Here is a 14082-nt window from a genome sequence, read left to right as displayed (position 1 = left end):
CATGAGTACCAGTCGCAATGTACATCTGTGTCGCCGCAGTTCCCAGAGCGACTGCAGCAGCCACCGAAGCTCCCCCTGGACAAATGATGCCATTCCTACAGGCTCCATCGATGGTGATTGTTAGTTCCTTGAAAGGGGGTGGCGGTTTTGCCACCAGTTTGAGGGACCGATGCAGTAGGTGAGGCCTTGAACCAGCGAACCGGTACAGTCTGTACTTGACAAGGGTGGATTGATCGCAAGGAAAATTTCCATTGTCAGGTGTGTCTCCATGCAGATTTTGGTACACGACCTCCCACCAGTATAGGTGAGCCATCTACCGCACTCCTCATTCATGTCATCCGCAACAGTCGCGCCACTAAGGGGGTACATTGCCTGAATTGTGAAACCATCTCGCGGTCTAGGATATATATATACTTCCGTCTCCCGATCTCCCATCTCCGGTTACTCCCTGTTCTGTAAGATATAGGATGCTGACGAATATGATGGTGGCGTTGTGGACATTGTAACAAGATAAAGTCAATACAGGAATTGAGCGGTTTCAAATTATTAAGCCACTTGTTGTGCTCATGCTGGATGCTCGTGCAAGTGTCAGAAGGCCCAATTTCATAGACCCGGCACATCTCAGGAAGACACGAGGACAGTCCGGCTGGGATTGCACTGCAATTGTAGATGACGTCCTGGTTCTGGATGAAAAGGTTGGCCGAGGAAACGTTATGTGTTAAAGCAATCAAGTTGCAAGTATCCCCTTCTACTGTCATATCAGAGGTTTGCGAGAGGCAATAGGGAGTCGTCGGCTCGGGAATGAACACCAGCGGTACCTGTACATTGGTAGGTCCAGATATACCACGAGTCGAGTATATTAGTTGTAATCGACTTTTGTAGTAATCGTCGTAGACCGAGAATGGAGGGGACTGCTTGTCATTAATTGTCCCTGGAGTAAGCCCATAATGCCTACGAAGAGATTGAGGTATCGCATAAGTATCATTTGAGGGCTTCGCGGATGACCTCTGCTGCAAGTGTCGTGGAATTAGTGGCGTTGGCTAGCCCCTTGTGAACATAAATCTGCGGAGAAATGGGTTGAGGAGAATATTCTTGATCGAATGACGAATGTATACGCAGTCCAAGACCAAACAAGAGATGGATTGTACAAAGCGAAATCGCAAATAGCAGCCGCGAAAGAAGGGACATAGTTTGCGTGAGTTCAGAGTTGAGAACTTGAAGGGACTTGAAGGGACTTGAAGGGACGAGAGTTAATTGGAACGATATAAGATCAAAGTCCATCGCGACCTTCGACACAGAGGGATAAGGCTGAACAATCAAGCGTCTATTCCAGCATCATGAATCCATGACCCTTCCACTTCAGAAGTTCGGAGAGAAAACTAGCACTCATGCAGAGTCTCAGACGGCATTATTGATCTGATGACCTGGGAATGGTCTTGGCGTTAGCTCCGCTCTACTTTGCAGCGACAGCTGCTCTTCAGCAATGGACAGCGGCAAGGCAGGAATGTTGATTGGCGAGCCTTGCGAATGCATTCGCTAATTGAGGATGAACCTCATCTAGGTATAACATTGAATTACTCCCAGGTGTTCGCATGCGCACGTATACGTACACGGCAGTATGCGCCAGAAGAGAGCAACAGCCAGCAGCTAGCAAAGCTTAGCGTCACTAGAGCTCTACTCCAAGCTCATGTCAAGCAGCGCTCAACTCATTAGCGGTGTGATCGCCAACCAGAATTTGCGGATTGTCGCTGGCACTATCCACGGATCTGTGAACTTTGGAAGCAGCGAAAGTGAGAGTGCTTAGCTGGCAATGGCCTCAAAGCAGCAGGAAGCTGACTGGCAATCTAGACTTGAACAATGTGCTCAACTCCCTCCCTACCGCAGAGGATGCGCCGTTCAATACATACCAGCGACAACACAACCCGGCCTGCCTTCCCGATACCCGCGTCGACCTCCTTCAAAAGATCTATAGCTGGGCTGATGGCCGAGACTAGCGCTGTATTTTCTGGTTGAACGGTTTGGCCGGCACGGGCAAGTCGACAATTGCGCGCACTGTCGCCCGCAAGCGGTTCGATAAGCAGCATCTCGGAGCCAGCTTCTTCTTCTCGCGCGACGGTGAAGATGTCAACCATGCAGGCAAGTTCATCACGAGCATTGCGTGGCAGCTGGCGAACAACATACCCTCTCTTCAACAGCACATTTGCGATGCCATCATAGAGCGCCGCGACATTGCGAGTCAGTCCCTCCGTGACCAGTGGCAGCAGCTTATCCTACGTCCACTATTGAAGCTAGGTGAAAACGGCGGCCAGTCCTCGTACATACTTATCGTTGATGCGCTCGATGAGGGCGACGGTGACAACAACATCCGATACGGAATCCGTCAGGTACCGAATGCGAATCTCCAGGATTTTGTACTTCACAGCATATCACCCTCAACTGTAGATCACGACATCTCTATATTCTTCGTGCATCATCTCAAGCTTATTAGAGAGGAGCACTGTCTGGATATCTGCTGGCCAAGCGAAGACAATATCAGACACCTAATCCAGCTTACAGATGGGTTGCTTATTTGGGCCGCAACCGCCTGCCGATTTATCTACGAAGGGAAACGATTTGCCACCAGAAGACTTAATACGATTCTTCGGAGCAGTGGCAGCGCTCCCAGAGCGCCGGAGAAGCACCTAGACGAGATCTATACGACTGTGCTGAAACAATCCGTCGCTCCGGAATACACGGACGAGGAGAAAGAAGAGGCATTTTGCATGTTGAGAGAAATCCTTGGCAGTATCGTTATTCTTCTTATGCCGCTTTCTGCATTATCCCTGAGCAGATTACTTTGATATTAAGAAAAAGGCCGTCGACCAGACGTTAAACGACCTACACTCCGTCCTGGACGTTCCGAAAGACCAAAAGAAAGACCAAAAGCAGCCTCTTCGTCTTCACCATCCGTCGTTTCGGGACTACCTCCTCAGCAATGATAGGTGTAAGAACCAAGACTTGTGGGTGGACGAGAAGCAGGCCCATCAACTGTTGGCTGACAGCTGTATACGGCTTATGTCAACATCACTCAAGCAAGATATCTGTTGCGTGGATGCCCCCGGCATGGCTGTAGCCAATGTCAAGAGAAGCCGAGTTGAACAATGTTCTCCTCCTGAAGTCCAGTACGCATGTCTTTACTGGATCCAGCACCTCTAGAAAAGCGGTGCTCGACTTTGCGACAATGATCAAGTACATCAATTCTTACAGGAGCATCTTCTTCACTGGCTCAAGGCCCTTGGATGGATGGGGAAGATGTCGGAAGGAGCTCATGCTATCGCGTCTTTAGAGCTGTTTACTTCCATCAGTATACCTCTAGTACGTCAAATACATTCGCTGACACTTCGGCTAGCTAAGTGATTGCCCTGGTATTTCAAGCTTTATCTGTGATGCGAAGCGGTTCGTCCTCTATAATCGGCCAGCTATCGAGCAGGCTCCCCTTCAGACGTACTATAGTGCCCTCGTATTCGCACCGTGGATCCTTGCCTATTTTATCGCCTCTCTCTGGTGGTATAGGTGTGACCAGTCTACAACATCCATCTTCTGTCTTTGTCAACGACCACTGGGTGAGTAGCCATACAGAGCAGATTCTTTGGCTTCCTCCCGAGTATCGGCCACATTGCATTGCCGTGTATGGGGGTATTGTTGCTTTCGGATATATATCTGGAAGAGTTATGACCATGGAACTTACTTTATGATATTTCCCTAAGCTTTATTTAACCTCCTCCCCGCCCGCCTTCCTTACAGATGGTGTCTTTTATATGCTACATGAATAGCACGAGTGGCGACAGCCGATGAGTAATGTTTGATTAGAAATCTAAAGGCTTTAAAGCCTGATTGGTGCTAGTTAATTATTACAGTCAACCACCGCTATAACGATTACCGCTACAGCGATATTCGCGTTATAGCGAAGGTTGACTGTATTGAAAGTGTTAAGAAATAGGGAGTAGTTGTTGGCTCAACTCTCTACTGCTCGAGTTGGTCACACCTCCGAGTCACCGGGGAGAGCGGCGGTGTTTGGATCGAGGACACCACGTAGGACTTTGACTGAAGGATAGCTGGCGCCTTGCTCCGTGATCAGTTTTTGGAGTAAAAATGGGAGCCTTGCATTTATTGGAAATCAACGTGAAGTCAAAGTTATATGAAAGGAACTACATCCCAGAGTATTTGAGGTATCCATGATAACCTGTCAGTTCATAACTGTGCTCCATTGGCTTAACTTAGGGATCACTGATCAGGAGATAGCACGAAGTTACAAAGCCAGGGGCGCATGGAGGCGGGAAATAGTCCGTATTCGCCTGAGGCAGTAAGGCCAAACTACGCTGGGTCAGACATGGAGGCTCAGAGCTGCTGGAGCGACGGACAGCATGTGATAATATGATGCAGATGACGTAAGCTAGCAGGACGCCTCCACGTGACCACGTCTGCGTCTGCGTCACAGTACCAGGCGACAAGGCATCAAGGGTCTTTCCACCTTTCAGCACCTGACCAGGGCGCCGGCTGGGGGTGCCAGCTGGGAGGCAGCTGGGGGGCCACCCGCCACTACCGGCCACATCCAAGCCACTTGGTCACAAGAAGTCACCGCAATCTACGTGTCTGTGTCATATCTCCGGTTCTCTCTCCCCACACCCAACAACCGCATCCGGACCTCATACCTGAAGATACACACAAGTCCCCTCCCTAACATTGTAGCCCTGACACATTCATATAACCTCAGAAGCCCTTTCATCAAAGCCATCTATACTCGGTTCTTTGTGTTTCACGTTACACCCTGTCATCTCCCACCAGCTGTATGCTACGTACATCTGGATCATCGCAGCGACTACGGTACCCCTCACCCATACGACGATACCGCTGCTTGAGCTCCATCCCACATTCTCCTGCATACGTTACCCCAAGGTACTACCAGAGTAGATATCAACAAGTGCTACCCTGCACCCGCTTCCCCGCTTCGTCGCTTCGTTCCTGGAGAGCACTCTCGCCATCCCATATACTGCTCTTGGAAATCAAGAGCAGTCCTCCTCGCCGCTCTTCCAACGGTTCTACCACGACCACAGCGCCACCGCGCCTCAGCACGCGCAGTCGAGCCACGGGACTGAGTTCTGACTGTCTGACGCATTGCATCACATCCCGTGTCTCAGACAAGATAGTCACGACCTTCCCCCAGTACTTGTATCGTGGCAGCGAGTAGTCCGCGACTATATAACCGCTGCCACGAACATTGGTCTCCGGGAAGGTAGACGCACGTCCAAACTCATTCCACCCACGGTCCCTTAAAGAACGCCAACGGATCTCATTTGAATGCCATCCACGCCTGATAAAGGTCAAGGGAAATCGAAAAAGAGAGGAAACATACAACAACAAAGGGCCGCAAAACTGCAGTCGGTGGACAATAATCCCGAGGATCGAACCGTCCAGAAGGATGAGTCGGGCAGACCTGATGGAGATGGAGAGAAAGTTACTCGGATTTATCCCCGAGAGCTGTAAGACCTTCTTTCTTCATGTGCCGATTCATGAATACTATTCTCAAAGAGAAATCCTTTGCACTGCGACTTTCTCTTGTTCTGCTTTGACTCCACTGCGTGAAAGATAAAAGAATGCAAAACCTTGCCGTACACAATTCGTTCCAGCTGCGGTCACCATGACGGACTTGCTGATAGTTGTTAACAGGACCAAATCGCCGGAACCAACGCCGAGCCCACCCCGAACTTCTCCTCCACTGACTCAAGCTGGCTTTAACCCTGTGGCGCCCCCAGTCCTGAGCTCGCTCGGAGTGCACAACCCACGATCGCCATCAAACCACACAGGCGAGTGGACGAGCCCGCTCCCTGTACGCCCCAACAGACACCCGCAGAGCTATGCCGGCGGGCTGAGCGTCAGTCCGTCCCCACCGAGACATCGAACAGGCATGAACATTGAAGGCGTGGCGTTCGGAGGGGGCAACTTCTCGCATTCCCCTCCCGTCCAAGCGGGAATGAGACCTCTCAGCCATCCCACCCAGTACACAACCTTTGGAGGCCGGATGTCTCTGTCTCCTCGACCTGATAGTAGGGATCGCCGAGCATCCATGTTCTCCCAACCGGGTCAACGCCTCTCATACGGTGCACCACCGCTTCCCCATGAACCCCAAGCTCATTTCTATGGAACCCCCAATATCGACTTCGGGCAGCCTCTGGGTCAAGAGACGGGTCTACAGCCCGGCGAGAATGGGTATTACTGCGGGTTCGACACTCTGAGTACCGCGGGGGATATGGCTTCGGCGACCACCGAGAATGTCATTCTTGTGGGCTATGAGGGCGCCTTGGACGTGTACCGCATCGACAGAGAGAGCATAGATCTCATCGGTCAGATTCATGGCTTGCGAGGCTCAGTCGTCGGCGCGAAGATTCTTCCGTGGACTCTCCGCAAGGATCCATGCCAGGGCCATCGACCGCTTGTCGCACTCATCCTGCACAACCCGTTGATACCCCCTGAAACCTCGAATGGAACGGACTCGCCACTCGTCGACGTAGATGATCACACCAATCCGTCTCGCTCGTCAAGTCGCCAGGCAGATCGGCGCGAGGGACGAAACGGTCATATCACAGCATACCAAACCACCGTCGAGGTGTATTCCTTGAGCTCACAGGAGCGCATAGCAATCTTGTATAGCACACCAAGTACAACGGTATCGTATTCTTTAGACGGTACTCCACTCGCACCGCCCCCTATTGGAGACCTGAGGATCGACGCGAAAGGAAAATTCGTCGTGGTCGCTTCAGGGACAAGTGGCGAAGTGTTCATATTCTCCTCTTACCCGAATAATGGGGCTGAGAACGGGTCTCAGGCTTTCCGCTGCATCGGGAAACTTTGGACCACGGTACAACAACACGAGCCGGGTGGAGAATCAAGTGCCTCGAGTGTGAGCGATGCGAATGCCCAAATCCCAGATGGGGCTGTACAGTATAGTGTGCCACTTTTCTCACTCAGTGAGCGATGGCTCGCCGTCGTTTCTCCACCGTCTTCGTCGCTCTTCACCTTGAAAGGAGATGCCCTGCTTCGCGATGAGAATCCCAACGCCCCAGGGGTTTCAAGCCATACAGCGCCTTCACAAGCCACGTCAACGTGCGCGGTGGACATGCCGGATGCCGATACCATGTTCGGTTGGGTTTCCCGGGAAGTCGCTAAAGGCATCATCAAAGGAGCGCAGTGGGTTGGCGATCAGGGTGTGCAGGCATGGAAAAGCTACTGGAATAAACCGAGTCCGCCCAATGGCCAACCACCCGGTCCCATTCACGATCCGCAGCTGCAGTACTTCCCACCAACGCACGCGCAGTCAACGCAAACCCCCCATCCAAGTAACGAGCCGGCTCCAGTCTCCGTCTTCGACTTGCAAAGGTTCCTCGATGCGGAAGAGTCAAGAGTCAAGAACTCCTTGGTGCCACTGGCCACGTTCATGCCTCCGCAGGGGTGTAGTTTCTTGTCGTTCTCGCCCACGGGGCTCCAACTCCTCACGGTTAGCCACAATGGGGAGCACAGCTTCATCTGGGATTTGATGCGGATGACATTTGGAAAGACATTAATTTCGGCCAACAAGGGGGCGGCAGGGCCGCACGTTCGGCAGATTATGAGGATCACACGGCTGACGCCTGCACATGTCGTGGATGTGGTTTGGTCGGCTCCCAACGGCGACAAACTGGCTCTTTTGACGGAGAAAGGCACCATCCATGTGCATGAATTGCCAGCTGGCGCCTTACAATGGCCGCCACCTCGAAGAACCAAACGTGAAATCGAGACGGCCAAAATAAAGGAGCCGGAATCTAACGAAGCAACGTCCTCGCGAAACCGCATGAGCTCAGCTTTCGAGGCCATCAACGGCGCAACCAAGCCGTGGCTTGACACAGTGCGAGGCCGAAGTCTCAGCAGCGGTTCCGGCATCCCGAAGATCAGTGGTCTCTCGATGACGACCGCTGCCGGGGCCGGCGCGAAAGGCGGCAAAGTCGTGGCCGCCGGCTTTGGCAAGTCCCTCACCGCGGCCACGGACTCGGTCCACAACCTCTATCACGCCGGCGACAACAAGCTGCACACGCGCCCGTTCACCGGCGCCAACTGCACCGGCACCGTCCGCTGGTTGAGCGGCAAAGACCGCGGCTACCTCGCCGTCGTCGCGGGTGGCCTCGTGCACATCCACGCCGTCAAGGAAGGCCCACCCAAGCGCAAAGGCAAAACCTCCCAGCCGCGCTCCATGATCTCCAAAACCAAGACTCTGGAATTCCGCCTTTCCCTCATCCCCGACCTCCTCTTCCCCGCCGACGTCGCCGACATCCTCGCAGCCCGTAACGCCGGTGACCCAACCCCGACGCTGCAGCCACGCGGGATCTGGCGTGTTCGCGCCCCGGGCAAACCTTCCCTTCCTCAGTCGCCGATCCCATCCACCCACCCGCGTTCCCGCGCCCAACGCACCCGCCACCCACTCTCCTTTGCCGAGATCGAGACCAACCCGCCCTACCAGCCCTTCCACACCGACTCCCGCGTCGCGCTGTTCACGTTCTCCCGCAGCCACGCGCACGATCCGTCGTCGTCGCCCGACCGATCCGACCCGCACCACCTTGACGACGCGCAGCCGTGGGCGTTCGGTGAGCCGCTGCCGAAGACGCAGCTCGCGATACCGGGGCGGGCACTCGGTGGGGGGCGTGGAGGGGAGGAGGACGATGAGGGAGGGGACGGGGCTGTGGGGAGACTGATGGAGAAGACGGTAACGCGAACGGAAGGGGGGGAAGAGATCGTGGAGCAGGTGGTGGTGACGACGAGGAGAAGGCGGAGGAGGCCGGACAGGGAGGGGGACGATGAGGATGATGGGTTCTTTGAGGATGATTGTGACGTGTTGGATTTTGCGGAGGATAGGGTTTAAGGGGGTGGATCGGTCCGTGGCTGGTGTGGCAGGGGTATAGCTGCTTGCATCATGTCTTACATTTTTCAGGAGTTCGAGGACGCATGGCTATTCGATTTGGGACGGATCATTGGGCTAGGGCATGGGAGCAAAGTAATAGAACGGGTAAGGCGTTTTTAATGGCGTGGATCATAGCCAGCCACTGTCTATATGGGAACATCGGGCAGTGATGTTTTGCTACCAAATACAAGACAATTTCCGTATCCCGAGACCGTCATGAGCTCTTTGCCTGGCGATCAGTGCCTGTATCACTCGTAGGTCACTGTCCTATGTAGGGAGGATGATTCAAATTGATTTGGAAAACTTTTATCGACACTGCCAGAGGCAGGAGGGAGTGGTTGAAGCAAAGGGGGGTAGCTAATATACAGGAGTGCGTGATCTATACCGTCATGATTCATAAACCGTGAGGTGTGCGTCTTCTCCTCGAGAAACCATTTTCCAGCCAAAGGTAGTAACTGCGTTCTTATCTTGCAGTCTCTCACACACTCATTTGCCATCATCGGTGCCATCGTGGTAGCACTGAATGCGCAAAGCAAACCAGATCCCTGAGCAAAGCACTGCCGCTATCTGCGCATCGTGCAAACTGTGCAAAGTGAGATGGATGCATTTGCACTAGTGCCTATGCCCTGAGCAAACCACAGAACAAACATCTGCCTGAAAAAGATCTTCCAACTAATCATCAGTGGCCAAACCATCACTTCAAGGAGGGCCTTGACTCAGTAATGACGAACTAGAATGGTTTTGATCTCAGTGTATACCTCCATCAGCATCATTAGCGTTCAATGTGCCCAGCTGCGGTGTATAGACTTACTAAGGGCAACCCACGGCGTTGCGAGTGTTGTTAGAATTAGCGAAACTTGAAGTCCAGTGCCTGACACCTTAAAAGTGATAGTCCATCAACGGTGATTAGCGAAGTCATGAGCTCATGGATGGCTCGCTTGGCGTCCTCTCGGGAACTGATCATGTTGATAAGGTTGGTACGCGTTAGGGGAGTTCAGCCCACCACCTCTGCGAACGACTTCGAAAGACCTAGACCGCTTGGCTCCACTCACTATGCGTTTCAAGGAAGAGGCAACGCTGCTAATGCTGTGCTTCCTATCAAGCCCTCGATGAGAACCGGCGGAGGACTCGGTACGAGCGATGAAGCTTTCCGGAGTATAGGATCGACCAGCCCGACCGGTCTTCGTGTCCTGTTCAGGATTGGGGTTGGAGCTGCCCTCTCCGTTTGAAGTGAGAGAGGCTGATCGGGACGGAGGTGCGTCGCTGTGGAGGATGGTTCCATTCGGAAGATTCATAGAGTCCATCGGTTTCTTGGGGTGGGTAATTTTCGCACGGTCGAGCATGGCTTTGGGAGACATGGCGCCACTGACCCCGACGAGGGATGCAGCACGGCGCGGGATATCGGACAGCTTGAAAGGTTTGTGATAGGTCCCGTGGAAATAGGTGCCATTGTCGTAATAGCGCTTGTGCTCGACCGGCTTGGCACGGTTCCAGACGACGTCTTCTTCACTGTCATAAGGAGGCAACGGAGGCATGGGTGGTTGAGGAGTCTCCGTACCCTTAGGGGTTATGGGAGTTTGAGGAGTCTCGGTGCTCTTGGGGGTTATGGGCGTTCGAGGAGTGAGAGGATCCATGTCGAGTTGAGGAAATTCAAGAGCAGAAAGCGCTTTTTCACATGTTTGGGAAGACGCAGGATAGGATTCTTCGTTCAGATCACCGGATGGATGCGATGATGGAAGTTCAGGACTGCTTGTGTGGTGGCCTGTGGGATTGTTGATGTGAATGAGAGACGCGGAGTTGGCGCGAAAAGCAACAGCAAATGAAGCAGTGGAGCTACGGTGCCTGGAGCCTTCACTTCGTCCAGGTCGGTTATCGTTGTCATCGCCGTTGTCATCGCCGTTGTCATCGTCGTTGTCATCGTCGTTATCATCGTCGTTGTCACCGTCGTTGTTGTTTGTGTCCTTCCCCTCATCAGACTCATCGGAGTCCTCCGAGAAACTCTCCGACGAAGTGGATTCAGAGGTGGATGATCGGTCTCCTGATTCATCAGTGGACGTTTGAAGAGCGCTCGGCGGCGTTCTAAGGCCAAGATTTAGTACAGATGCCAACGGGGCCACTGGCAGCTGATCGATATCGTGTTGACTCAGAGGCGCATGGTCACCGTTCACAATGGCATCAATGGAACCGAACATTTTCTCCCCTAGATGATGTCCACCGCACGATCCACAGACACGAAATGAGCAAGGGGGCGGCCGTAACGGAGGTACCATGGAATATTGTTCCTCGTGTCCGTGACCGACTGGGGCTTTGTCTTTACCACGACTCAGCTCGGACTCAATTGAGCCATCTCGGGCGAGGATTCGTTCAATCGTCGTAATGTTCTCCGATTGTTCAGTGTTGCGATCATCCATCGGTTCGTTTTGTGCCATCTCGTCCTTAGAATAATGAATAATGCTGAACCGATGAAAGTTGGACCGAGATCGCGTTTGACGGGGTTCCTCAAGATATTCCAGCACCTCCTCCGACTCATCGGCTCTACAAGTCTCAATGACATTGAGTCTCTGTGCCACGATGCGATTGAGCTGCTTTTGCGTATATTGGCCGGCGACAGCCGCCTCGACTATCCACGGACTGATGCCGATACTGGTCAATTCCGGAGGCGGGTCGACGATACCTTTGTACACCTCTCCGGTCCTTCGCCCTTCCATAATGGCCTCATCGTTCGCATCTTCTGAGCAGACAAAGACAGCGCCAGCCCCGGGCGGTTGACCACATTCGCTACACGCAGACGAAAAGTTGAGTACGAAGGTCCCGTGGGTGCAGCTGATGCGTTCTCGCATCGCCGGCGGAGGACGCCTCGCTGGCTGAGGATGAACGGGCTGGTCTTCGTGTGAGCTGAGATCGAAATGTACACGTTTGGGGCTTGTCGGGTTTGCTAATGATGCATCTTGCTTGTCTTTCCCTTTGACTTGCTGTATGCTTTGATCTCCGGCTGGCTGCTCATCTCGCAGCCTTTGTTGACGCCTCACGATCCTCTCAAGTGATTGTCGAAGTGCTTCTCTCACCAGTGGGTGACCTCCCCTTGAGGGGGGCATGTTGGCAAGCCAGCCGAGAACCGGATAACTTCAGGAGAGCATGAACGCGCGTTTGCAATGAATTTCAAAAGGCGGCAGAGGATGAAGAGAATGGATAAGAGGCGGAAAGGAATGGAAAAAGCAGACACCATGAGGGATTGTGCACGGAGGTAGCTTGCGATGATTTACAAGAATAAGGCTGCGAGGACGCCACCCTCTCTGGTGAGTCGAGGCATCGTGAACCGGATCATTCATGTGGCACTTCTGTACAGTATTCATGTGTATTACTCCGCTGGGCCGACTATCGCTATCCCATGCGCATGTGGCGACGAGGAAAGCGCGAGCTGCGAATATGACCGACGGCACGACACTTCAAACTTCTTCGACGGCATTCAACTTCAACCGCCATCCCCAAGACAAATTTACGCAAAGGCTAGATGGAAGAAAGCGACCACTACGAGCAAGCAGTCAAACGCGACAAGACATGACTCTGAGTGCAACGGGCGATCGCTTTGGCTTGACAAGTATCGGCAAACACGTTGGAGTCAACGATAAAGACTCACGAAAAAATGTCGCTCCTTGATGAAAGATATCTAATTATACTATACCCTTTTTGCGACAAAGCTTCTGATAGACTGGTTTCCTACTCTTTTTCCTTTTATTTTCAGGCTTCCTCTTACAATGATGAGTCGCCTTTTGTGACCATGTCGATGAAGAGTCCGGGCGCTTCAAATCTACAATGCCAGTAAAGTTTGGAAATGGAAACCGTTGAAGTATCGACCGATATCCTGTGGTTGATGAGGTTGCAGACATTGTCGTCGCGGACCGGCAGTTGATATACTTCGGAGGGGTTGAGGTACGGAGTACGGGCCTTGCTGTTAAGGAGATCCCTGAGAAAGTGAGAATACCCAAGGCGCAGCGGGGGGATACGCCGAGCAGCTATTCTCTGGGACCTGTGGGGGAACATTGCAGTGGGGGAACATTGCAGAGGGGTTCTTGGCCTTCTGGATCACGACGTTACCACCACCAAGTACCGATCGTGCTTATACGCATAGGCGCGGCAGATCCAGTCATCCAGAGAGTACTATATTACTACTATTGTCTACCATGGTAAGTTTTTCAAGAGATGGAGTTTGGTTGCAAATGGAGTCTGACCTGGTTTGAGAGTCAGGACGTGCAAGACAACAGCGAACGGCCCATATAGTATTGGTCTGATATTGCTCCGCAGCAACAGCGTTATTGTTATAAGGATGCATCTGGCCACTTGCGAAGGACACTAGTACCTTATGTATGGGTTTTCCCCACAACGTGCACGGCACCACTCCTTGCACGGTCCATCGCGTCATAAGCGCTCGCGATGGGCACTCAGTTTTGCAGCCATTCGCGCCCATATACAATAGAGATTTAGAAAAAATTGTTGTTATGACATTCTGAGATACTATAAGCTTATTTAGGGCCCAAATCGAAGTCCTTAAGATATCGTGGTGGCCGGGAAATGCGACCTCGCCGCGTCTGAGTCTCCATTCCTTCAGATTCCTCTCCATCGCTATCTAGCTCCTCCACATCGCTGCTGATTACCTGCGGCTGTACAATTTGCTGTGGAGAGGCTTCTTTTGCTCGTTTTCTGGTGTTTCGAGGTGTTTTTAACTCTTGGAGAAGCTGTGCCTGTGCCGATCTTGCTTCACGATCAGCCTGTCGAATGGCCCTACGTCGAGCAAGCTCTACCTCTCTTTCTGCCGCCCTAATCTGACGGTCCTGTGCCCGTTGAGCAACTTGTTCCGCTCGTAGCCTATCATTCTCTGCCCTCTGAAGTGCTTTATTCAGTTTTGCCTGTGCTTTCCGTGCCTTCTCATCGCGTTTGCCCTGATCCTTCTCTCGCTGGAGCTCACGAGCTCGCTCGATCTTTTTAGGATTGTAGAACTGTGATTTGGAACCCGATTCAGCACGTAGCTCTTCAAATAAGGGTCTGCCACGCTTACGCTTCCTCCTTTCGTGCATAATGGCATGTCTAAGGCCCTGATTTTCGCCTCGGAGGAGAGCTAT

The 14082-nt window shown here is 52.7% G+C and overlaps 5 protein-coding genes across 5 annotated transcripts; 2 read left to right on the top strand and 3 right to left on the bottom strand.

Moving 5' to 3' along the window:
• Positions 1-227: 227 nt before the first annotated feature.
• Positions 228-870, bottom strand: P152DRAFT_183083 (uncharacterized protein). Its single transcript, XM_033674184.1, has one exon. The coding sequence runs from the start codon at positions 756-758 to the stop codon at positions 330-332; it is 429 nt and encodes a 142-aa protein (XP_033536992.1). The 5' UTR covers positions 759-870; the 3' UTR covers positions 228-329.
• Positions 871-1420: 550 nt separating this feature from the next.
• P152DRAFT_479302 (uncharacterized protein) lies at positions 1421-3195 on the top strand (the record flags this gene model as incomplete). Its single annotated transcript, XM_033681701.1, has 4 exons — positions 1421-1790; positions 1849-1946; positions 1995-2784; positions 2831-3195. Exons 1-4 carry the CDS (start codon positions 1688-1690, stop codon positions 3193-3195), a joined length of 1356 nt encoding a protein of 451 aa, XP_033536991.1. The 5' UTR covers positions 1421-1687.
• Positions 3196-5452: 2257 nt separating this feature from the next.
• On the top strand, positions 5453-9245 carry P152DRAFT_183063 (uncharacterized protein). Its single transcript, XM_033674181.1, has one exon. It carries the CDS (start codon positions 5678-5680, stop codon positions 8924-8926), a length of 3249 nt encoding a protein of 1082 aa, XP_033536990.1. The 5' UTR covers positions 5453-5677; the 3' UTR covers positions 8927-9245.
• A 643-nt stretch (positions 9246-9888) lies between these two features.
• On the bottom strand, positions 9889-12060 carry P152DRAFT_446432 (uncharacterized protein; the record flags this gene model as incomplete). Its single annotated transcript, XM_033677923.1, has 1 exon — positions 9889-12060. The coding sequence occupies one exon, from the start codon at positions 12058-12060 to the stop codon at positions 9889-9891; it is 2172 nt and encodes a 723-aa protein (XP_033536989.1).
• A 1376-nt stretch (positions 12061-13436) lies between these two features.
• On the bottom strand, positions 13437-14082 carry P152DRAFT_183049 (uncharacterized protein). The gene has a single exon (XM_033674180.1). The coding sequence runs from the start codon at positions 14035-14037 to the stop codon at positions 13486-13488; it is 552 nt and encodes a 183-aa protein (XP_033536988.1). The 5' UTR covers positions 14038-14082; the 3' UTR covers positions 13437-13485.

The sequence above is a fragment of the Eremomyces bilateralis genome (genome assembly GCF_010015585.1).
Source record: "Eremomyces bilateralis CBS 781.70 unplaced genomic scaffold P152scaffold_3, whole genome shotgun sequence".
In the NCBI taxonomy this organism is placed as follows: domain Eukaryota; kingdom Fungi; phylum Ascomycota; class Dothideomycetes; order Eremomycetales; family Eremomycetaceae; genus Eremomyces; species Eremomyces bilateralis.
Note: the sequence above shows the minus strand (reverse complement) of the source record. Positions and strands in the feature narration are given on the sequence as shown.